This window comes from Coregonus clupeaformis, unplaced genomic scaffold, assembly GCF_020615455.1.
Source record: "Coregonus clupeaformis isolate EN_2021a unplaced genomic scaffold, ASM2061545v1 scaf0469, whole genome shotgun sequence".
Classification (NCBI taxonomy): Eukaryota; Metazoa; Chordata; class Actinopteri; order Salmoniformes; family Salmonidae; genus Coregonus; species Coregonus clupeaformis.
The window spans coordinates 243,875-269,525 of record NW_025533924.1 but is presented as its reverse complement, the minus strand read 5'-3'; the positions used below and the strand labels follow the sequence as shown (position 1 = coordinate 269,525).

General features: G+C 43.2%; 1 protein-coding gene across 1 annotated transcript in view; it reads right to left on the bottom strand.

Moving 5' to 3' along the window:
- The window catches only part of LOC121556134 (methyltransferase-like protein 22), a 53,779-nt gene that overhangs the window by 25,935 nt on the left and 2,193 nt on the right, over nt 1-25,651 (bottom strand). The window contains exons 2-7 of the mRNA XM_041870022.2: nt 8,918-9,061; nt 8,450-8,616; nt 8,283-8,350; nt 6,369-6,496; nt 5,755-5,795; nt 3,919-4,063 (exon numbers count right to left, since the gene is read on the bottom strand). Of these exons, the coding sequence (XP_041725956.1) occupies nt 3,919-4,063; nt 5,755-5,795; nt 6,369-6,496; nt 8,283-8,350; nt 8,450-8,616; nt 8,918-9,023 (655 nt within the window). The 5' untranslated portion in view covers nt 9,024-9,061. The remainder of the gene's footprint in view (nt 1-3,918; nt 4,064-5,754; nt 5,796-6,368; nt 6,497-8,282; nt 8,351-8,449; nt 8,617-8,917; nt 9,062-25,651) is intronic.

The window sequence follows — 25,651 nt, the reverse complement described above, 5'->3', positions numbered from 1 at the left end:
GTTACACAGATATTGGGATTTTACACAGCATTTAGGTAACTTTAAAACGTAACAGAAACATTGGGCTTTAAATAGAAGAGCACTTTAATACAAGTGCAATAATTATTTACATTTTTACATTTTAGTCATTTAGCAGACGCGCTTATCCAGAGCGACTTACAGTTAGTGAGTGCATACATTATTTTTCATACTGGCCCCCCGTGGGAATCAAACCCACAACCCTGGCGTTGCAAACGCCATTCTCTACCAACTGAGCTACACGGGACTATGACAACAATTTAGCTTTCCTCTCAAATACAGTACAGTAGCCTATAAACATCCTGATTCCGTGGGTGAGATCCTTTAAATCGTACATATCTGTTGCTTCTTCACACTTGATTTGTCTTTCCTCTCTTTTTAACATGAGAAATGTACCTTTTAACATGAGAAATGTAACCTATGGTTTTAACTTTTGAAAATAACCTAGGGTTTGCAAAAAAAAAAGAAATAAAATGTTCCTGATGAGGCGTACAACTTGTGCCAAAGTTACCTACAAAATAATTACAGGTGGTCTTTATAAAACCATACTAGTGTAACATGGTGGTCTTTATAAAACCCTACTATAGTAACATGGTGGTCTTTATAAAACCATACTAGTGTAACATGGTGGTCTTTATAAAACCCTACTATAGTAACATGGTGGTCTTTATAAAACCATACTAGTGTAACATGGTGGTCTTTATAAAACCCTACTATAGTAACATGGTGGTCTTTATAAAACCCTACTATAGTAACATGGTGGTCTTTATAAAACCATACTATAGTAACACGGTGGTCTTTATAAAATCCTACTATAGTGTAACACCATGTATCACTGTAACAGTCATGCCCTGGAGGAACAGACCAATTAACTGGAGAGATGATCAGAACAATAGTGTTGACTGGTAGAGACATACAGCACCATCATCTACAGACGTGGGTGTAGAGGCATGTTAAATCATGTTAAATCACTATCCTGGTTACCATAATCTACAGTCTGTTCTGTAGAAAAGGCATGGCTAAATTACTGGTGAAAGCATGTTTTATGGTTGGACCTGCAGTCACAACAAGCATATGTTGCCTACAAATACTGTCACAGACGGTAAACCAGATATCTAAAAAGGACCTAGATAACAATGTCCCAATATTCTCAACTATTTGATAGTTGATACATCACTGAACCATCCTTTTAACTGCTTTGAATGCATATTTTCTAAATGTGATTACTACTTGTCACTACATTTAATCCATCCGTTCCCTTCATTGTTTGAGCTATACATTTAAACATATAATGTGTGACATTACCTGGATAAGATTCATGTCTAGAAATGTGAAGGTGACTGTATATTCTGAGCCAGTTCGTTGGCAGGGCCAGGGCTCCTGTAACTAGGGGTGTGAACATTTATCGTCGTTAAGTTGGAAAAATGGCAGAGAAAGGCTAGCGACAGGAGCGAACAGCCTGCTCTGCCTCGAGTCAGTACATTATTGAGTCTGCTGCTGCGCTGTGCTTTTACCTGACAGGCTGAAGTACGGACTGACTGCTGGGAACATGTCTACCAATTCATCAGCAAGCTGTCAAAACTATCCTAAATAAGTGACAAGCTACATGCTGTTTATCAGTGCACCCTTAGCTAGCTAACATTACAACCCTGTGTTTATCAGAGCAGTGCCCAACATCCTTAGCTAGCTAGCTAACATTACATCCCTGTGTTTATCAGTGCAGTGCCCAACATCCTTAGCTAGCTAGCTAACATCACATCCCTGTGTTTATCAGTGCAGTGTCCAACATCCTTAGCTAGCTAGCTAACATTACAACCCTGTGTTTATCAGAGCAGTGCCCAACATCCTTAGCTAGCTAGCTAACATTACATCCCTGTGTTTATCAGTGCAGTGCCCAACATCCTTAGCTAGCTAGCTAACATCACATCCCTGTGTTTATCAGTGCAGTGTCCAACATCCTTAGCTAGCTAGCTAACATTACATCCCTGTGTTTATCAGAGCAGTGCCCAACATCCTTAGCTAGCTAGCTAACATTACATCCCTGTGTTTATCAGTGCAGTGTCCAACATCCTTAGCTAGCTAGCTAACATTACATCCCTGTGTTTATCAGAGCAGTGCCCAACATCCTTAGCTAGCTAGCTAACATTACATCCCTGTGTTTATCAGAGCAGTGCCCAACATCCTTAGCTAGCTAGCTAACATCACATCCCTGTGTTTATCAGTGCAGTGTCCAACATCCTTAGCTAGCTAGCTAACATTACATCCCTGTGTTTATTAGTGCAGTGCCCAACATCTTTAGCTAGCTAGCTAACATTACATCCCTGTGTTTGTCAGTGAAGCTAGTTAGCAGCAGGCAAGCCACAACAAGCTAAATCAGCTGATGGAATCACTGGCGACCGATATACAGTACCAGTCAAAAGTTTGGACACACCTACTCATTCAAGGGTTTAGTGATAGAATCCGGGCAGCTTTATTATGAGAAGGGGAAAATGAGCCTGCAACAGCAGTCACGCATAAAATCGCTAAATTGAGAAATATGATGCAATTATTTGAAAAAGGGAGGATTTCTTATCACATCATGCCAAGGAATTATTAGACAGTGAGATGTTCTGCCTAGGATAGCACTCCTCAGACTGGACCGGTAGAAAATGGGCCAGACTATCTGGACAAGAATGCTACGAGTTGTGCAACAGAGATGCGCTCAATTGAAGTTACATTGCGGTCTGTTGAATTGGACCTGGATTTTCTCCATATGAATGCTATTCCATCCTTGAATTGACTGGGACTTAGCTGGAATTGCCCCCCAAACTCTGATACGCACACAAACAGCTAATAATCACGACATTGATCAGCTAGTGCAGGGCCGGAACAGAAGCCTGCACCCCAGTAACTCTCCAGGACCAGGGGCCTCATTTACAAACAGTGCAGGGCTGGAACAGAAGCCTTCACCCCAGTAACTCTCCAGGACCAGGGGCCTCATTTATAAACAGTGCAGGGCTGGAACAGGAGCCTGCACCCCAGTAACTCACCAGGACCAGGGGGGGATATGATGAATACGCGGGGGATATGATGAATACGTGGGGGATATGATGAATAAATACAGTATAGGCTACAGTATGGATATAGGCTACAATATGGTATAGGCTACAGTATGGGTATAGGCTACAGTATGGGTATAGGCTACAGTATGGGTATAGGCTACAGTATGGTATAGGCTACAGTACTGCTTTGCGATAGGAGCGTGACATCATAGCCTAATTAATCTCAGAGGCTATAGGAGATAGAAACACAATAATCTATTGATGAACAAAATATTGAACAACAATTTGTCTTTTGCATAGAAATGTGGGCTGTAGCATTTACTTTTAAATCGTTTTGAATATACAATCAATCTTGCAGAATGTGCGGACAGTGTATGGCACTCGCTATTGGTGGAATGCATGTTTAGTTTGAAAAAGTCACCGCAAAATATCAAAACATTCTGCACACACCTCTACAGAAATGTAATCAAATTAGCCATTGCTCTTTACATTTACATTTTAGTCATTTAGCAGACGCTCTTATCCAGAGCGACTTACAGTTAGTGAGTGCATACATTTTCATACTGGCCCCCCGTGGGAAACGAACCCACAACCCTGGCGTTGTAAGCGCCATGCTCTACCAACTGAGCTACAGGGGACTACCTCTTTCTTTTAGAAACTGCCATGGCCTAATTCCAAATGATACAGAAAATAAAGGTCGTCATTGTCACCATAAATGGTGAATGGAGAGCGTTTTCCAGGCGGAGTTACGTATTCTACTCAGAAATGGTGCATGCAGATATTTAGCGTGAAATTTACGCAGCGGTTATAAATGAGGCCCCAGGGGAGAAGAACCCTGGTTTACCTGTTGGTACCTCACCTGTGCAGTACACCGTTTTGGCCACCGTTGCCATGACTATGCTGGTCAGCCCAGTCCCCGCCCCCAACTCCAAGACGGTGGCTCCTCTGAACGTAGTTGGCTGAGACAGGATTAAATCAGCCAATAGGAACGCACCACGCCAGACCTAGGAAAGGAGAGATGGTGTCTTCAGAAAATATTCACACCCCTTGACTTTTTCCACATTTTGTTGTGTTACAGCCTGAATTTAAAACTGATAAAATTGAGATCTAATAAAAAATAAAAAGCTGAAATGTATTGAGTCAATAAGCATTCAACCCCTTTGTAATGTCAAGCCTAAATAAATTCAGGAGTAAAAATGTGCTTAACAAGTCACATAATAAGTTGCATGGACTCACTCTGTGTGCAATAATAGTGTTTAACATGATTTTTTAATGACTACCTCATCTCTGTACCCCACACATACAATTATCTGTAAGGTCCCTGAGTCGAGCAGTGAATTTCAAGCACAGATTCAACTACAAAGACCAGGGAGGTTTTCCAATGCCTCGTTAAGAAGGGCTCCTATTGGTAGATGGGTAAAATAAATAAGAAATCTGACATTGAATATCCCTTTGAGCATGGTGAAGTTATTAATTACAGTTTGGATGGTGTATCAATACACCCAGTCACTACAAAGATACAGTCATCCTTCCTAACTCAGTTGCCAGAGAGGAAGGAAACCACTCAGGGGTTTCACCATAAGGCCAATGGTGACTTTAAAACAGTTACAGAGTTTAATGGCTGTAATAGGAGAAAACTGAGGATGGATCAACAACATTGTAGTTACTCCACAATACTAACCTAATTAACAGAGTGAAAAGAAGGAAGCCTGTACATAACAAAAATATTCCAAAACATGCATCCTGTTTGCAACAAGCCACTAAAGTAATACTGCAAAAAATGTGACAAAGCAATTCCCTTTTTGTCCTGAATACAAAGTGTTATGTTTGGGGCAAATCCAATACAACACATTGCTGAGTAACACTCTCCATATTTTCAAGCATAGTGGTGGCTGCATCATGTTATGGGTATGCTTGTAATCATTAAGGACTGGGGAGCTTTTCAGGATAGAAAAGAAACAAAATGGTGCTAAGCACAAGCAAAATCCTTGAGTAAAACCTGGTTCAGTCTGCTTTCCACCAGACACTGGGAGATGAATACACCTTTCAGCAGGCCAATAACCTAAAACACAAGGCAAAATCTACACTAGGGATGTTTACCAAAAAGACAGTGAATGTTCTGGAGTAGCCGAGTTACAGTTTTGACTTGAAAATATATGGCAAGACCTGAAAATGGTTGTCTAGCAATGATCAACAATCAATTTGACAGAGATTATAGAAATTTGAAAATAATAATGAGCAAATGTTGCACATCTAGGTGTGAATACAAATGTAATTGAAATATTTCTGTACTTTTTGCTAACATTTCTAAAAACATGTTTTCACTTTTACATTATGGGGTATTGTGTCTAGATGGGTGAGAAACTACATCAATTTAATCCATTTTGAATTCAGGCTGTAACACAACAAAATGTGGAATAAGTCAAGGGGTATGAATACTTTCTGAAGGCACAGTACATTATATATCAGAGGAAGGAAAAATAAGTTAGAGAGAGAGAGAGAGAGAGAGAGAGAGAGAGAGAGAGAGAGAGAGAGAGAGAGAGAGAGAGAGAGAGAGAGAGAGAGAGAGAGAGAGAGAGACAGAGAGAGGGAGAGAGAGAGACAGAGAGAGAGAGAGAGAAAGACAGACAGACAGACAGACAGACAGACAGACAGACACAGAGAGAGGGAGAGGGAGAGTGGAAGAGTGACTCACCTGTTTACCAACATCTTCTAAAGGCGTGGCCATAGTGTGTTCTGTTAGAGACATGTAGGATTTAAACAGTTATAACACAAACATAAACACAGTTATAACTCACACACCAACAGTTATAACACACACACAAACAAACACAGTTATAACTCACACACCAACAGTTATAACACACACACACCAACAGTTATAACACACACACACACACACAAACAAACACAGTTATAACTCACACACCAACAGTTATAACTCACACACCAACAGTTATAACACACACACCAACAGTTATAACACACACACACACACAAATACAGTTATAACTCACACACCAACAGTTATAACACACACACCAACAGTTATAACACACACATAAACACAATTATAACACAAACAGTTATAACTCACACAAAGCGTTAACTCACACAAACAGTAATAACTCACAAACAGTTATAACACACACATAAACACAGTGATAACTCACATAAACACAGTTACAACACATACTTCTGCCTCTCAGAACTGTCTTCACTCAGCTCTTCAGAAATTACACTGGACTAAAAAGAAAAGTAGTGACCAGGGTCAGTCAGAGGTAGAAACCAGTCTTGTTCTCTTCTCACCTATCCTGATGACGTCTCTAGGACACTCCTCCTCCGCTTCCTCCTCCTCCTCTTCCTCTCTTCTTGCCTGGCTGAGGATGATGGGGTAGACCATGTCTCGGTCTCTGTCCCTCCTAGGGAGGCTCTGTCTGGACAGGGATGACATGTACAATAGTCAGTTAGTCATGTCTCTCTCAGGGTGGCTCTGTCTGAGCAGGAATGACATGTACAATAGTCAGTTAGTTATGTCTCTGTCTCTCTCAGGGAGGCTCTGTCTGAGCAGGAATGACATGTACAATAGTCAGTTAGTCATGTCTCCGTCTCTCTCAGGGAGGCTCTGTCTGAGCAGGAATGACATGTACAATAGTCAGTTAGTCATGTCTCTGTCTCTCTCAGGGAGGCTCTGTCTGGGCAGGGATGACATGTACAATAGTCAGTTAGTCATGTCTGTCTCTCTCAGGGAGGCTCTGTCTGGGCAGGGATGACATGTACAATAGTCATTTAGTCATGTCTCTCTCAGGGAGGCTCTGTCTGAGCAGGGATGACATGTACAATAGTCATTTAGTCATGTCTCTCTCAGGGAGGCTCTGTCTGAGCAGGAATGACATGTACAATAGTCAGTTAGTCATGTCTCTGTCTCTCTCAGGGAGGCTCTGTCTGAGCAGGAATGACATGTACAATAGTCAGTTAGTCATGTCTCTGTCTCTCTCAGGGAGGCTCTGTCTGGGCAGGGATGACATGTACAATAGTCAGTTAGTCATGTCTGTCTCTCTCAGGGAGGCTCTGTCTGGGCAGGGATGACATGTACAATAGTCATTTAGTCATGTCTCTCTCAGGGAGGCTCTGTCTGAGCAGGGATGACATGTACAATAGTCAGTTAGTCATGTCTCTGTCTCTCTCAGGGAGGCTCTGTCTGAGCAGGAATGACATGTACAATAGTCAGTTATTCATGTCTCTGTCTCTCTCAGGGAGGCTCTGTCTGGGCAGGGATGACATGTACAATAGTCATTTAGTCATGTCTCTCTCAGGGAGGCTCTGTCTGAGCAGGGATGACCTGTACAATAGTCATCTAGTCATGTCTCTCTCAGGGAGGCTCTGTCTGAGCAGGGATGACATGTACAATAGTCATTTAGTCATGTCTCTCTCAGGGAGGCTCTGTCTGAGCAGGGATGACATGTACAATAGTCATTTAGTCATGTCTCTCTCAGGGAGGCTCTGTCTGAGCAGGGATGACATGTACAATAGTCATTTAGTCATGTCTCTCTCAGGGAGGCTCTGTCTGAGCAGAGATGACATGTACAATAGTCAGTTAGTCATGTCTCTCTCAGGGAGGCTCTGTCTGAGCAGGGATGACATGTACAATATCCAGTTAGTCATGTCTCTCTCAGGAAGGCTCTGTCTGGGCAGGGATGACATGTACAATATTCGGTTAGTCTGGAACAGGGATGGGAAACTTTGATGGGGGTGGGGCCACAAAAAAAGCAGCAGAGAGAAGATTTTGCTATTTTTATTTTATCACAAATTTCCTGCAATTCTACACATTCTGCCATAGGGTGGAGAGAAATGTTTGTTGTTCTTAATATGATATATGTGTGAGATTGACTAACAAAATCAATGGGGGCCCCCCGGTCGGTAATTCAACCATGATTACTACAAGTTTAAATAGCTGGCGGCTAGACTAACTTACCAATCTAAAAAAAAAAAATGCTGAGAGAAAGCTAATTGAGTGACTGTCAGTGACTGACATAAGAGAAAAACGGTTGGTGCACAACCACATGTCGAAATTGCACCTTGTGTATCCTACTATTCTATTGATCCACTGGCCTTAAAACATTTATAGTAAAACAATAAAATGAAGGCGATAAAAAACATAGTGAAGGTTTGACTGTAATAACTGTGGTGACTGATGTGGAGGTGAGACATAATATTACTGACCTGCGTGTTACCTCTAGATCTCCATCTTCATCCAGGGGTGGTTCTACCCCTCCGTCCTCCCCTCCGTCCTCCCCTCCGTCAGCCCCTCCATCCTCCACTCCGTCAGCCCCTCCGTCCTCCCCTCCGTCAGCCCCTCCGTCAGCCCCTCCGTCCTCCCCTCCGAAAGCCCCTCCGTCCTCCCTTCCGTCAGCCCCTGTCTCACTCCCCCTAGCATCTTCCCTTCCCTTCTCCTCCTGGGTGTCGCGGTCTAACTCTTCCCCTCCGCAGGGGGAACCGAGGTCACAGGTGTCCTGCTTCGCTCCGTCCCACAGGATTCTGAACCGGGAGATGAACACTAGACACACAGGCTGCGTTTAGACAGGCACCCCAATTCTAATATTTTTTTAACTAATTGCTATTTTGACAATCAGATCAGCTCTGAAACAGATCTGATGTGAATAGATCTGATGTGATTGGTCAAAAGACCAATTGGGCTGCCTGTGTAAACGCAGCCATAGAGGGTTGGGACAGTTCCATTGACATTCAGGAGAGGCCTACATTGAAACTAAATTACAATATTTACATAATTTAATTTTGTGTCATTTCACACACACACACACACACACACACACACACACACACACGCACGCCAGTACCTGGTTGTCCTACGCGGTTAAGGCATGCCATGAGGTGGCGAGAGTTGGGCAGCAACAGGTGAATGTCAGACAGCACCGTGTCATAATGGAAGGTGATCTGGTCCATGGCTCACCCTGCATGTCATCTACCTGCCTGCAGCACACCTGGGGAACACACACTCACACGTCAGATACACGTGTCGCAAGCACACACACACACAGGCGCATACATGTGTCGCAATCACACAGGTCAAACACACACACCCTTTTAAGACCTTAAACTACCAAATGTCAAGACCAAACATAGATCCTGCCAGTGCCATATTCCCAGATACACACTCCTGTTGTGATAGCGTGACAGATACACAAACCTGCCTCAATGCTAAGAAACATGAGACTGCTCAGAACATCTCACAGACAGACAGACAGGCAGGCAGACAGACAGGCAGTGTTTAAGTGGTCCAAACAGAGCACAAAGAAGGGAGTCTGTTGGTATAAGAGACATCAGCCAGACCCACGCAGAGAGAAGACTGGAGAGATGAAATACAGCCCCTCCACGCTATCTGTTAGACAGGTGAAATACAGTCCTGCTATCTGTTAGACAGGTGAAATACAGCCGTGCTATCTGTTAGACAGGTGAAATACAGCCGTGCTATCTGTTAGACAGGTGAAATACAGCCGTGCTATCTGTTAGACAGGTGAAATACAGCCGTGCTATCTGTTAGACAGGTGAAATACAGTCCTGCTATCTGTTAGACAGGTGAAATACAGCCGTGCTATCTGTTAGACAGGTGAAATACAGCCGTGCTATCTGTTAGACAGGTGAAATACAGCCTTGCTATCTGTTAGACAGGTGAAATACAGCCGTGCTATCTGTTAGACAGGTGAAATACAGCCGTGCTATCTGTTAGACAGGTGACATACAGCCGTGCTATCTGTTAGACAGGTGAAATACAGCCCTGCTATCTGTTAGACAGGTGAAATACAGCCCTGCTATCCGTTAGACAGGTGAAATACAGCCCTGCTATCCGTTAGACAGGTGAAATACAGCCCTGCTATCCGTTAGACAGGTGAAATACAGCCCTGCTATCCGTTAGACAGGTGAAATACAGCCCTGCTATCTGTTAGACAGGTGAAATACAGCCCTGCTATCTGTTAAACAGGTGAAATACAGCCGTGCTATCTGTTAGACAGGTGAAATACAGCCCTGCTATCTGTTAGACAGGTGACATACAGTCCTGCTATCTGTTAGACAGGTGACATACAGTCCTGCTATCTGTTAGACAGGTGAAATACAGCCCTGCTATCTGTTAGACAGGTGAAATACAGCCCTGCTATCTGTTAGACAGGTGACATACAGCCGTGCTATCTGTTAGACAGGTGACATACAGCCGTGCTATCTGTTAGACAGGTGACATACAGCCGTGCTATCTGTTAGACAGGTGAAAAACAGCCGTGCTTTCTGTTAGACAGGTGAAATACAGCCCTGCTATCTGTTAGACAGGTGAAATACAGCCCTGCTATCTGTTAGACAGGTGAAATACAGCCGTGCTATCTGTTAGACAGGTGAAACACAGTCCTGCTATCTGTTAGACAGGTGAAATACAGCCCTGCTATCTGTTAGACAGGTGACATACAGTCCTGCTATCTGTTAGACAGGTGAAATACAGCCCTGCTATCTGTTAGACAGGTGAAATACAGCCCTGCTATCTGTTAGACAGGTGACATACAGCCGTGCTATCTGTTAGACAGGTGACATACAGCCGTGCTATCTGTTAGACAGGTGACATACAGCCGTGCTATCTGTTAGACAGGTGACATACAGCCGTGCTATCTGTTAGACAGGTGACATAAAGCCGTGCTATCTGTTAGACAGGTGAAATACAGCCGTGCTATCTGTTAGACAGGTGAAATACAGCCCTGCTATCTGTTAGACAGGTGAAATACAGCCGTGCGTTCTGTTAGACAGGTGAAATACAGCCCTGCTATCTGTTAGACAGGTGAAACACAGCCGTGCTATCTGTTAGACAGGTGAAATACAGCCGTGCTATCTGTTAGACAGGTGAAATACAGTCCTGCTATCTGTTAGACAGGTGACATACAGCCTTGCTATCTGTTAGACAGGTGACATACAGCCGTGCTATCTGTTAGACAGGTGACATACAGCCGTGCTATCTGTTAGACAGGTGAAATACAGCCGTGCTATCTGTTAGACAGGTGAAATACAGCCCTGCTTTCTGTTAGACAGGTGAAATACAGCCCTGCTATCTGTTAGACAGGTGAAATACAGCCCTGCTATCTGTTAGACAGGTGAAATACAGCCGTGCTATCTGTTAGACAGGTGAAATACAGTCCTGCTATCTGTTAGACAGGTGAAATACAGCCCTGCTATCTGTTAGACAGGTGACATACAGTCCTGCTATCTGTTTGTTAGATTAATTTGGATTTTAAGAATAATGACTAAAGAATTTCACCCCAAACACAGTATAAATGTTAGAATTATCATGTAGTGTCAACCCACTAACAGAGGGGGCGTTACTAACCATTCAAGGCGGGAACTGTTTAAGAAAGGTGGGAGGAGCATAGTGTCTTTGTTTGTCAAGGAGTATAAAAACAGGATATTTGTGTTTTTGAGCAGAGCTCTCCATGAATAAATTTACTGATAATTACTTGTGGATTGTGGACCTTGAATCATTGATGATTAAAACCAGAGCTTTACAACCTCTGGTAATGATTCAAGCTTAGGTCGAATTCACATGACAGATTGGTCCTTCGAAGCGGAGCTTAATACATCTTTATCGTTCTAGAGACACCGAAATCTGTGCACGGCCGGGTGATCACATCCGTGAAAAATAGTCCTGGCCTTCCACGTTAAGGTTATAAGACAGGCCGGTGATTACTCTTTATGAACGATAAAGACGTTAACAAGTTTGAAAAAGCATTTTAATCCAGACTGCGAGGAAAAGGTCAGTAATTTTTATTCATGGATTTTGGTAAAATGAGTTGAACTTAGTTACCAAAGTCAAAGAAGGTAATAATTATTACGACAGGGAGGGTCCGCAATTGATCCTAGAGGTAAATAGCTATTACAAAAAAAATAACTAGTCCGAAATGACATGGTAGTGAATTGCAATCACAAATGTAAACTAAGTTAATATTGTCATTGTACGAATTGCAATGTTCAGTATAAACAGGGAAATAATTATCATCGTATGAGAGGGATATGTCGGGAGTTCTATATGCGACTGGGCATTTGCTAGAACTGTGCAAACAAGTTTAACAGATGATAAGGTCGTGTGTGTGTGAGACTTTATCCCTCAGGAGACGTGATTATTATTTCAGGGGTGGGGGAAAAAATAAGTTGCGTGAGGAAAATTGGGTAACTTACTCTTTTCATGAAACCGGAGTTCTAAATAGAAACTCTGGGTTAGGGGTTAAATAATTTTAAAGGGTTAATTACAAAAGCAAGAGGCGCACTAAGAGATTGGCTCCTACGGAAATAATTTGGGAGTGAATTATATAAAAAACAAAAAGGGGGGGAGGGATTTCTTATTGTTCCACGATGGGAAAGACATCTTCTAAACAAGTCCGAGAATTAACGGGAGATGAAAGATATATGTTAGGGAGGGATCGGATAAATATGTTTTATGGGTCCATTTGGGAGAAGAGGTATGAATTTATTGGGCATCTCGAAGTAAAAAAGTTAGTAGGCAGATGCATATAAAATTAGATGAAAAAAAAAGCAAAAGGAGGGGCTGAAGACAGGGAGTGTGTTTTTTTAAGCGCGAAAATGCTTTAACGGGGACAAAGGAATATTTAACTATCGTGACTGCAGGGGATAAAAAGGAGGATGACAGTCAATATTTTTGGTTCAAACAAATGTTTGACAAAATGATTCGTGTCAATTAAGAATTGGCTAAAAACACCACAAAGCGATTATTTGAGAGGTACCTATAAAATCCAACAATGTGGTCCTCTGTAGCTCAGCTGGTAGAGCACGGCGCTTGTAACGCCAAGGTAGTGGGTTCGATCCCCGGGACCACCCATAATAAAAAATGTATGCACGCATGACTGTAGGTCGCTTTGGATGAAGCGTCTGCTAGATGGCATATTATTATGCGTGTGTCTGGACTTTCGCACTCAAACGTAGACGTACGTAATGGGTGGGAAGGTGGAGAATATTTGCGTTTTTGGTCAGTTGGCAGACGCTCTAATCCGGAGCGACATGAAGAGCCAATAGAGGTTTGCATGGAACTATTCTGTCGTGTTGGGCATTTGAATGGCAGAAGGTGAAATATGTGTGTATGAGGAAATTCAACGGCGGGTATGAATGATAACCGGATACTACTTAGTATTTGGTTGGTTAAATGCTAAATAAAAGATTTGAGGCGTGGTTATGGGGTAACTAGGAAGACGCACTTATTCAAAAAGGAATGGGTGGAGAGAGAGAGTTTTTTTACGTGTATTAAAAGTTGCATTAGATAGCTTTAGTAATATTCTAGATATGTCTATGAAAATATGTTATAAGTACTAATGACATTATTTCCTAAGAAGGAAAATTGTAGGGAAGTTTCCCGCGCCTCCCCCATAATGTAGGAAGGAGCAGGAGAGGGGGGGAGTGAGAGACAGGACATCGTTCAAATGGTAGGAATGTCATTAAGTGTATGCTGATAAATAATATCAAGCATTTGTTTTATTGATTGGGGCCGAATCAGAGAAAACTGTTAAATATATTGAATAGCGAACTGAAAATGAAAGGCATGGAATACAAATAATTGGAAAATTTTAAAACGATAATTTATTTTCGTTACAAGGAAGCAAGTGGCATTGGCTGTTGTGCTGGGGGAATAGCGCCAGCCTGTGGTGGGTTCTGGATTTGTTATAAATAACTTTATATTTTAAACTAAAATGAATAGACTACAATTGGAACATCAGAAAAAGGACAATATAATCCGTAATAGTTATTATAATTATTATTGATAGTTATTGCAGTTATTATTATCCTGAGTGGCGCAGTGGTCTAAGGCACTGCATCGCAGGGCTAACTGTGCCACTAGAGATCCTGGTTCGGATCCAGGCTCTGTCGCAGCCGGCAGCGACCGGGAGACTCATGGGCGGCGCACAATTGGCCCAGCGTCGTCCAGGGTAGGGGGGAAAATGGCCGGCAAGGATGGAGCTCAGTTGATAGAGCATGGTGTTTGCAACGCCAGGGTTATGGGTTCGATTCCCACGGGGGGAGGCCAGTAAAAAAAAAAAAAGATTAAAATAATAAAAATGTATTCACTAGGTTGCTCTGGATAGGAGCGTCTGCTGGGTGACTAGAATGTAAATGTATTATCATTGATTCAGTAATGATAGGAGGGAAGTAGCGATAAAACTGTTTAGGTTTGAAAAACAAGCAGGCTGAGAGAGATTTTACTAGGGGGTGGATCAAATAATTGATAATGGATCATTTGAATGAGATCACATGTAGCAGATTTAGAGTAATCAATTAAATAATCATTGTATACTCGAGGAATTTTGAGGGATTTTATGAAGTTAGGCAGTATTTAGGTCATAAGAGGGAGCTACCAAATTAAGTTGAGCCTAACTATCTTTGATTGTTATTTTTCAATTGGGTTTTTCAAATAAAATAAAAACACACCCAGCATGATGTTTATAAAGGGTTGTTATGTTGAATTTAGGGAATTTTCAACAGTTCATAGGTGGTGTTTACTATGCTGTGGGATGGAACGGTTTATTGGGTGATATTTGAAACTAAATTCATGGAATAAGCTGCAGTAATCAGAAGAATGTACAATCTAAGGCGAGACAACTATTGCCTAGATCATTGATTTAGCAATAGGGTCAGGTAGATAAGGACTAGGGAAAAAAAGAAGAAAACAATTAGATGAAGAATGATGAGCTTTTTGGTAAGGATAGACTTCTGTAAAGCTAAGGTCGTCATTATGTACTGCATACGGGTAAATCAAGTGATCTTACCTATGGGAAGGCAATGGCAGCCCATGGTAAAATCATTTGGAACTCTGAGGAGGAAGAACAGGTTATGTTGTTGCTCTCTTCCCAAACAGTCTTAGCTTTTCATAAATATATCAGGGGATGTTACCCAAATGGTGGAGAGTGAAGAGGGATGACATTGGTCGTGGTTTAAAGATGATGTTTTTTTTTTTGGTGGGCTATTAGAGATAACTGGGTTAATCACGAACATAGAGGTTTTTATTCTTTGTTGCTAGGCAGAATACTTAAGTGACCTAAAAAATGGACTTGTCATGTCCAACAATCAGTCTTCAGGTCAAGCCCGGGAGAGCCGGGGTAGAACAGAGGTTGAACTAAACATAAGTGTTTTTACAAGATAAGAGATAGTTTGTTGGATTACTAATTTATTCTGAACTGAATGAAAGACAAATTTAGCCGCCATAAAGACAAAGGAAGTGGGAGGAGCAATAAAGAAGCAAAAAAGAATCTCAAAAATGAAAGGCATGGCAATTGGTTGATAAATAACCTAAGGGAATGTTTAGGAAGGTGGAAAAAATTGACACATAAGCAGAACTATGTGTCAAGAGGGGGGAAGAGGCTAATTGTATTAGATAATATACGAAGGAGAGGACAAAATACTTAAAAAAAAACATTTTTTAGATAGTCTAAAAGAGAATGCAGTCAGAAATTGTTACATTAATCTGAACATGTGTGAAGATAGTTTATTAACCACACCCGTATGTCAGAGGTTTTGTGCCCCACAGGTGAACTAAAGGAGAAGGTGACCCACTATCTAACCAGGTGACTGGTGAGCATCCAGTCACTAGAAGGAAAACTGGAAGCAGGCCTGTTGGGAAGGGCCCTATCAGGTTATGTTGGTAACCACCTTTGCCATTAGAATAGCAGAGAGAGGAACCTGGGTCCATGTTACCCACTGCAAGAAGGTAGGACCACATACAAGCACCGCTTAGCACACGCAGAGTTGACGAGCGGAACTGCGCCACAGGGTGCGGGGGTCACCTCTGTCAACGAAGATCTCCTACCCAGACCTATCATCACTGTAGTGTGTTCCTAGGGTGTGAGTATGGGGTGGTACCGAGCAGAAGGACTCAAGACAGGAGAGGGTTGGGGTTTTTTGGGAATATGGGTGACCCTGAGCTGCATCATAGTCTCGGCAATAGTCGTGGTAGGTCAAAATCCACCACCACCTCGCACCAATTACGCTTGGCCTTACCATTATTAAGAAATAAAGGGAAAGCGACCCGACATACTGACCATCAAGGGCGAGTGATCTACAAAATAGGAGTCAGAGAAGGGTGGGGAGTAAGATTCAAAATTATGATTAGGGATCTTATCAGAGCGGATAAGCAAGCAACATGGGATTATAAGATCCCGTTGTATTTATGTTCAGCCCCCTCAGCGGATTGTTCCTGGGCTCAGGTATTTAGACATACTGGGGGAAGGAGATATGAGACGGGGGGGGCTGGACGTCAAGATGGAGGATAAGAAGGTATAACGACATCCCCACGGAAATGGTAGTAACAATAGTAAAAGTCACTAAAGAGGACATGAGAAGAACTTACTGGGCTTGCGCGGACGTATACGGACGGCATACTTGTCTAAGATTATATTTGATGAAGTCAAAAGATATAGAGGGAGCAGGTACTGTCATTAATCCACTAACAGCAATAGACTGAGTAAATCAGTCAAGGGATGACGGAGTCAATTTGACTAACCCGTCCACTATGAAAGATTTTCTCCTCCAAGAATGGAACAATGGGGAAGTGGAGGGGGTCCCTGATGAGAATCTCTGGTTAAAGTGGATGAAATACACCGCTAGGGCCTTGGGGGAGACCAATTGTTATGCATGCTCCATTGGGCGACCAACAATGTTGACCGCCCCAATGCCAAAGGCAATGTTTCCCTGTGTATTAGACCTGGAGGTCCAATCAAAAAGAGCCAAATTGCACAGGGATTGGGCTGGCAAAATTGACATACTCGGCCAGCCCACCTAGATTCACTTTAACTCCTGGCGAATACCAGTGTTACAGACATAGAAATGGCACCCGTAATTTGGGTGATTTTGATGGCTGTAAGGAGATAATTAATGTGACTGATTTAGATAAGGAAGGAAGGGAAAAAAAATTAGGAACCTAACCATCCCTTTGACTGATGTGTGGTGGGCATGCACTAAAAAAAAGGGAGCATTCGGCAGACATTACCAGAGGGATGGGTGGGTACTTGTGCACCAGTATTGTTGGTCCAACCTGTAAGAATTGGTCATCAAAGACCAGTGACAGGAAGAATAATTAGGAGAAAAATAAATAAGTCAGGAAGGAAATAGCCCAATTTGGATAGATGGTATAGGCATCCCCAGGGGTGTTCCAGACGAATACAAAGCTATAAATCAAATATGGGAAAGTTTTACTACAACATTTTTCTGGTGGGGGACAAACAAAAATATGGATTGGATAAATTATATCTATTACAACCAACAGCGATTTATTGACAAGACTAGTGATGCAGTAAAGGGGATCTCTGAGCGATTATCCGCCATCCCGCTCATAACTTAGTAGAGGTTGGTTCTAGATCAGGTAGAAAGGGCCGGTGTCTATAGAAAGATAAGCCATTGTTGCATATTTATCCCTAACAACACCACACCGGATGGGACAGTCACCAGAGCTCTTACAGAATTAACTGCACTAAGTGAAGGATGAACTGAACTCAGAAGTTAGTACATTGTGGATAGGGTGGTTTGATTAAATATTTGGTAAATGGAAAACCCTAGCAGCCACCATCTTAGGAGCGATCAGTGTTTGTATGGGTATTCTTGTATTATGTGGTTGTTGTCTTGTTCCCTGTGTCCGAGGATTGGCGAGTCAGGCGTTGGTGAAATGCAGTATCTAAACCATGATGAGAGATGGACTGACTCCGGACTCTGACCAGGGGAATGTGAAAAACAATCCTCCAGGCTTGGTGGATGACGAGGATTTGGACCCTGAAAGACCGCAATTGGATGAAATGTTTATTAGTTCTGATGTGATCTCTGAGATTAATCATGCTTGTAAAATACATTTATCCTGAATATGGGAATATTTAGTCAAAGGGGTGGATTGTTAGATTAATTTGGATTTTAAGAATAATGACTAAAGAATTTCACCCCAAACACAGTATAAATGTTAGAATTATCATGTAGTGTCAACCCACTAACAGAGGGGGCGTTACTAACCATTCAAGGGGGAAGGCGGGAACTGTTTAAGAAAGGTGGGAGGAGCATAGTGTCTTTGTTTGTCAAGGAGTATAAAAACAGGATATTTGTGTTTTTGAGCAGAGCTCTCCATGAATAAATTTACTGATAATTACTTGTGGATTGTGGACCTTGAATCATTGATGATTAAAACCAGAGCTTTACAACCTCTGGTAATGATTCAAGCTTAGGTCGAATTAGAGATAGAAATTCACATGACACTGTTAGACAGGTGAAATACAGCCGTGCTATCTGTTAGACAGGTGAAATACAGCCGTGCTATCTGTTAGACAGGTGAAATACAGCTGTGCTATCTGTTAGACAGGTGAAATACAGCCCTGCTATCTGTTAGACAGGTGAAATACAGCCGTGCTATCTGTTAGACAGGTGAAATACAGTCCTGCTATCTGTTAGACAGGTGAAATACAGCCGTGCTATCTGTTAGACAGGTGAAATACAGCCGTGCTATTTGTTAGACAGGTGAAATACAGCCCTGCTATCTGTTAGACAGGTGAAATACAGCTGTGCTATCTGTTAGACAGGTGAAATACAGCCGTGCTATCTGTTAGACAGGTGAAATACAGTCCTGCTATCTGTTAGACAGGTGAAATACAGCCCTGCTATCTGTTAGACAGGTGACATACAGTCCTGCTATCTGTTAGACAGGTGAAATACAGCCCCGCTATCTGTTAGACAGGTGAAATACAGCCCCGCTATCTGTTAGACAGGTGACATACAGCCGTGCTATCTGTTAGACAGGTGAAATACAGCCGTGCTATCTGTTAGACAGGTGACATACAGCCCTGCTATCTGTTAGACAGGTGACATACAGTCCTGCTATCTGTTAGACAGGTGAAATACAGCCCTGCTATCTGTTAGACAGGTGAAATACAGCCCTGCTATCTGTTAGACAGGTGAAATACAGCCGTGCTATCTGTTAGACAGGTGAAATACAGTCCTGCTATCTGTTAGACAGGTGAAATACAGCCCTGCTATCTGTTAGACAGGTGACATACAGTCCTGCTATCTGTTAGACAGGTGAAATACAGCCCTGCTATCTGTTAGACAGGTGACATACAGTCCTGCTATCTGTTAGACAGGTGAAATACAGCCCTGCTATCTGTTAGACAGGTGAAATACAGCCCTGCTATCTGTTAGACAGGTGACATACAGCCGTGCTATCTGTTAGACAGGTGACATACAGCCGTGCTATCTGTTAGACAGGTGACATACAGTCCTGCTATCTGTTAGACAGGTGAAATACAGCCCTGCTATCTGTTAGACAGGTGAAATACAGCCCTGCTATCCATTAGACAGGTGAAATACAGCCCTGCTATCTGTTAGACAGGTGAAATACAGCCCTGCTATCTGTTTGACAGGTGAAATACAGCCCCTACCTGCTATCTGTTTGACAGGTGAAATACAGCCCCTACCTGCTATCTGTTAGACATGTGAAATACAGCCGTGCTATCTGTTAGACAGGTGAAATACAGCCCTGCTATCTGTTTGACAGGTGAAATACAGCCCCTACCTGCTATCTGTTTGACAGGTGAAATACAGCCCCTACCTGCTATCTGTTAGACAGGTGAAATACAGCCCTGCTATCTGTTAGACAGGTGAAATACAGCCCGTCCCTGCTATCTGTTAAACAGGTGAAATACAGCCCTGCTATCTGTTAGACAGGTGAAATACAGCCCGTCCCTGCTATCTGTTAAACAGGTGAAATACAGCCCTGCTATCTGTTAGACAGGTGAAATACAGCCCGTCCCTGCTATCTGTTAGACAGGTGAAATACAGCCCCTCCACGCTATCTGTTAGACAGGTGAAATACAGTCCTGCTATCTGTTAGACAGGTGAAATACAGTCCTGCTATCTGTTAGACAGGTGAAATACAGCCCTGCTATCTGTTAGACAGGTGACATACAGTCCTGCTATCTGTTAGACAGGTGAAATACAGCCCTGCTATCTGTTAGACAGGTGACATACAGTCCTGCTATCTGTTAGACAGGTGAAATACAGCCCTGCTATCTGTTAGACAGGTGAAATACAGCCCTGCTATCTGTTAGACAGGTGACATACAGCCGTGCTATCTGTTAGACAGGTGACATACAGCCGTGCTATCTGTTAGACAGGTGACATACAGTCCTGCTATCTGTTAGACAGGTGAAATACAGCCCTGCTATCTGTTAGACAGGTGAAATACAGCCCTGCTATCCATTAGACAGGTGAAATACAGCCCTGCTATCTGTTAGACAGGTGAAATACAGCCCTGCTATCTGTTTGACAGGTGAAATACAGCCCCTACCTGCTATCTGTTTGACAGGTGAAATACAGCCCCTACCTGCTATCTGTTAGACATGTGAAATACAGCCGTGCTATCTGTTAGACAGGTGAAATACAGCCCTGCTATCTGTTTGACAGGTGAAATACAGCCCCTACCTGCTATCTGTTTGACAGGTGAAATACAGCCCCTACCTGCTATCTGTTAGACAGGTGAAATACAGCCCTGCTATCTGTTAGACAGGTGAAATACAGCCCGTCCCTGCTATCTGTTAAACAGGTGAAATACAGCCCTGCTATCTGTTAGACAGGTGAAATACAGCCCGTCCCTGCTATCTGTTAAACAGGTGAAATACAGCCCTGCTATCTGTTAGACAGGTGAAATACAGCCCGTCCCTGCTATCTGTTAGACAGGTGAAATACAGCCCCTCCACGCTATCTGTTAGACAGGTGAAATACAGTCCTGCTATCTGTTAGACAGGTGAAATACAGCCCCGCTATCTGTTAGACAGGTGACATACAGCCCTGCTATCTGTTAGACAGGTGACATACAGTCCTGCTATCTGTTAGACAGGTGAAATACAGCCCTGCTATCTGTTAGACAGGTGAAATACAGCCCTGCTATCTGTTAGACAGGTGAAATACAGCCGTGCTATCTGTTAGACAGGTGAAATACAGTCCTGCTATCTGTTAGACAGGTGAAATACAGCCCTGCTATCTGTTAGACAGGTGACATACAGTCCTGCTATCTGTTAGACAGGTGAAATACAGCCCTGCTATCTGTTAGACAGGTGACATACAGTCCTGCTATCTGTTAGACAGGTGAAATACAGCCCTGCTATCTGTTAGACAGGTGAAATACAGCCCTGCTATCTGTTAGACAGGTGACATACAGCCGTGCTATCTGTTAGACAGGTGACATACAGCCGTGCTATCTGTTAGACAGGTGACATACAGTCCTGCTATCTGTTAGACAGGTGAAATACAGCCCTGCTATCTGTTAGACAGGTGAAATACAGCCCTGCTATCCATTAGACAGGTGAAATACAGCCCTGCTATCTGTTAGACAGGTGAAATACAGCCCTGCTATCTGTTTGACAGGTGAAATACAGCCCTACCTGCTATCTGTTTGACAGGTGAAATACAGCCCCTACCTGCTATCTGTTAGACATGTGAAATACAGCCGTGCTATCTGTTAGACAGGTGAAATACAGCCCTGCTATCTGTTTGACAGGTGAAATACAGCCCCTACCTGCTATCTGTTAGACAGGTGAAATACAGCCCTGCTATCTGTTAGACAGGTGAAATACAGCCCGTCCCTGCTATCTGTTAAACAGGTGAAATACAGCCCTGCTATCTGTTAGACAGGTGAAATACAGCCCGTCCCTGCTATCTGTTAAACAGGTGAAATACAGCCCTGCTATCTGTTAGACAGGTGAAATACAGCCCGTCCCTGCTATCTGTTAGACAGGTGAAATACAGCCCCTCCACGCTATCTGTTAGACAGGTGAAATACAGTCCTGCTATCTGTTAGACAGGTGAAATACAGTCCTGCTATCTGTTAGACAGGTGAAATACAGCCCTGCTATCTGTTAGACAGGTGACATACAGTCCTGCTATCTGTTAGACAGGTGAAATACAGCCCTGCTATCTGTTAGACAGGTGACATACAGTCCTGCTATCTGTTAGACAGGTGAAATACAGCCCTGCTATCTGTTAGACAGGTGAAATACAGCCCTGCTATCTGTTAGACAGGTGACATACAGCCGTGCTATCTGTTAGACAGGTGACATACAGCCGTGCTATCTGTTAGACAGGTGACATACAGTCCTGCTATCTGTTAGACAGGTGAAATACAGCCCTGCTATCTGTTAGACAGGTGAAATACAGCCCTGCTATCCATTAGACAGGTGAAATACAGCCCTGCTATCTGTTAGACAGGTGAAATACAGCCCTGCTATCTGTTTGACAGGTGAAATACAGCCCCTACCTGCTATCTGTTTGACAGGTGAAATACAGCCCCTACCTGCTATCTGTTAGACATGTGAAATACAGCCGTGCTATCTGTTAGACAGGTGAAATACAGCCCTGCTATCTGTTTGACAGGTGAAATACAGCCCCTACCTGCTATCTGTTAGACAGGTGAAATACAGCCCTGCTATCTGTTAGACAGGTGAAATACAGCCCGTCCCTGCTATCTGTTAAACAGGTGAAATACAGCCCTGCTATCTGTTAGACAGGTGAAATACAGCCCGTCCCTGCTATCTGTTAAACAGGTGAAATACAGCCCTGCTATCTGTTAGACAGGTGAAATACAGCCCGTCCCTGCTATCTGTTAGACAGGTGAAATACAGCCCCTCCACGCTATCTGTTAGACAGGTGAAATACAGTCCTGCTATCTGTTAGACAGGTGAAATACAGTCCTGCTATCTGTTAGACAGGTGAAATACAGCCCTGCTATCTGTTAGACAGGTGACATACAGTCCTGCTATCTGTTAGACAGGTGAAATACAGCCCTGCTATCTGTTAGACAGGTGAAATACAGCCCTGCTATCTGTTTGACAGGTGAAATACAGCCCCTACCTGCTATCTGTTTGACAGGTGAAATACAGCCCCTACCTGCTATCTGTTAGACAGGTGAAATACAGCCCTGCTATCTGTTAGACAGGTGAAATACAGCCCTGCTATCTGTTAGACAGGTGAAATACAGCCCTGCTATCTGTTAGACAGGTGAAATACAGCCGTGCTATCTGTTAGACAGGTGAAATACAGTCCTGCTATCTGTTAGACAGGTGAAATACAGCCCTGCTATCTGTTAGACAGGTGACATACAGTCCTGCTATCTGTTAGACAGGTGAAATACAGCCCTGCTATCTGTTAGACAGGTGACATACAGTCCTGCTATCTGTTAGACAGGTGAAATACAGCCCTGCTATCTGTTAGACAGGTGAAATACAGCCCTGCTATCTGTTAGACAGGTGACATACAGCCGTGCTATCTGTTAGACAGGTGACATACAGCCGTGCTATCTGTTAGACAGGTGACATACAGTCCTGCTATCTGTTAGACAGGTGAAATACAGCCCTGCTATCTGTTAGACAGGTGAAATACAGCCCTGCTATCCATTAGACAGGTGAAATACAGCCCTGCTATCTGTTAGACAGGTGAAATACAGCCCTGCTATCTGTTTGACAGGTGAAATACAGCCCCTACCTGCTATCTGTTTGACAGGTGAAATACAGCCCCTACCTGCTATCTGTTAGACATGTGAAATACAGCCGTGCTATCTGTTAGACAGGTGAAATACAGCCCTGCTATCTGTTTGACAGGTGAAATACAGCCCCTACCTGCTATCTGTTAGACAGGTGAAATACAGCCCTGCTATCTGTTAGACAGGTGAAATACAGCCCGTCCCTGCTATCTGTTAAACAGGTGAAATACAGCCCTGCTATCTGTTAGACAGGTGAAATACAGCCCGTCCCTGCTATCTGTTAAACAGGTGAAATACAGCCCTGCTATCTGTTAGACAGGTGAAATACAGCCCGTCCCTGCTATCTGTTAGACAGGTGAAATACAGCCCCTCCACGCTATCTGTTAGACAGGTGAAATACAGTCCTGCTATCTGTTAGACAGGTGAAATACAGTCCTGCTATCTGTTAGACAGGTGAAATACAGCCCTGCTATCTGTTAGACAGGTGACATACAGTCCTGCTATCTGTTAGACAGGTGAAATACAGCCCTGCTATCTGTTAGACAGGTGACATACAGTCCTGCTATCTGTTAGACAGGTGAAATACAGCCCTGCTATCTGTTAGACAGGTGAAATACAGCCCTGCTATCTGTTAGACAGGTGACATACAGCCGTGCTATCTGTTAGACAGGTGACATACAGCCGTGCTATCTGTTAGACAGGTGACATACAGTCCTGCTATCTGTTAGACAGGTGAAATACAGCCCTGCTATCTGTTAGACAGGTGAAATACAGCCCTGCTATCCATTAGACAGGTGAAATACAGCCCTGCTATCTGTTAGACAGGTGAAATACAGCCCTGCTATCTGTTTGACAGGTGAAATACAGCCCCTACCTGCTATCTGTTTGACAGGTGAAATACAGCCCCTACCTGCTATCTGTTAGACATGTGAAATACAGCCGTGCTATCTGTTAGACAGGTGAAATACAGCCCTGCTATCTGTTTGACAGGTGAAATACAGCCCCTACCTGCTATCTGTTTGACAGGTGAAATACAGCCCCTACCTGCTATCTGTTAGACAGGTGAAATACAGCCCTGCTATCTGTTAGACAGGTGAAATACAGCCCGTCCCTGCTATCTGTTAAACAGGTGAAATACAGCCCTGCTATCTGTTAGACAGGTGAAATACAGCCCGTCCCTGCTATCTGTTAAACAGGTGAAATACAGCCCTGCTATCTGTTAGACAGGTGAAATACAGCCCGTCCCTGCTATCTGTTAGACAGGTGAAATACAGCCCCTCCACGCTATCTGTTAGACAGGTGAAATACAGTCCTGCTATCTGTTAGACAGGTGAAATACAGCCCCGCTATCTGTTAGACAGGTGACATACAGCCCTGCTATCTGTTAGACAGGTGACATACAGTCCTGCTATCTGTTAGACAGGTGAAATACAGCCCTGCTATCTGTTAGACAGGTGAAATACAGCCCTGCTATCTGTTAGACAGGTGAAATACAGCCGTGCTATCTGTTAGACAGGTGAAATACAGTCCTGCTATCTGTTAGACAGGTGAAATACAGCCCTGCTATCTGTTAGACAGGTGACATACAGTCCTGCTATCTGTTAGACAGGTGAAATACAGCCCTGCTATCTGTTAGACAGGTGACATACAGTCCTGCTATCTGTTAGACAGGTGAAATACAGCCCTGCTATCTGTTAGACAGGTGAAATACAGCCCTGCTATCTGTTAGACAGGTGACATACAGCCGTGCTATCTGTTAGACAGGTGACATACAGCCGTGCTATCTGTTAGACAGGTGACATACAGTCCTGCTATCTGTTAGACAGGTGAAATACAGCCCTGCTATCTGTTAGACAGGTGAAATACAGCCCTGCTATCCATTAGACAGGTGAAATACAGCCCTGCTATCTGTTAGACAGGTGAAATACAGCCCTGCTATCTGTTTGACAGGTGAAATACAGCCCCTACCTGCTATCTGTTTGACAGGTGAAATACAGCCCCTACCTGCTATCTGTTAGACATGTGAAATACAGCCGTGCTA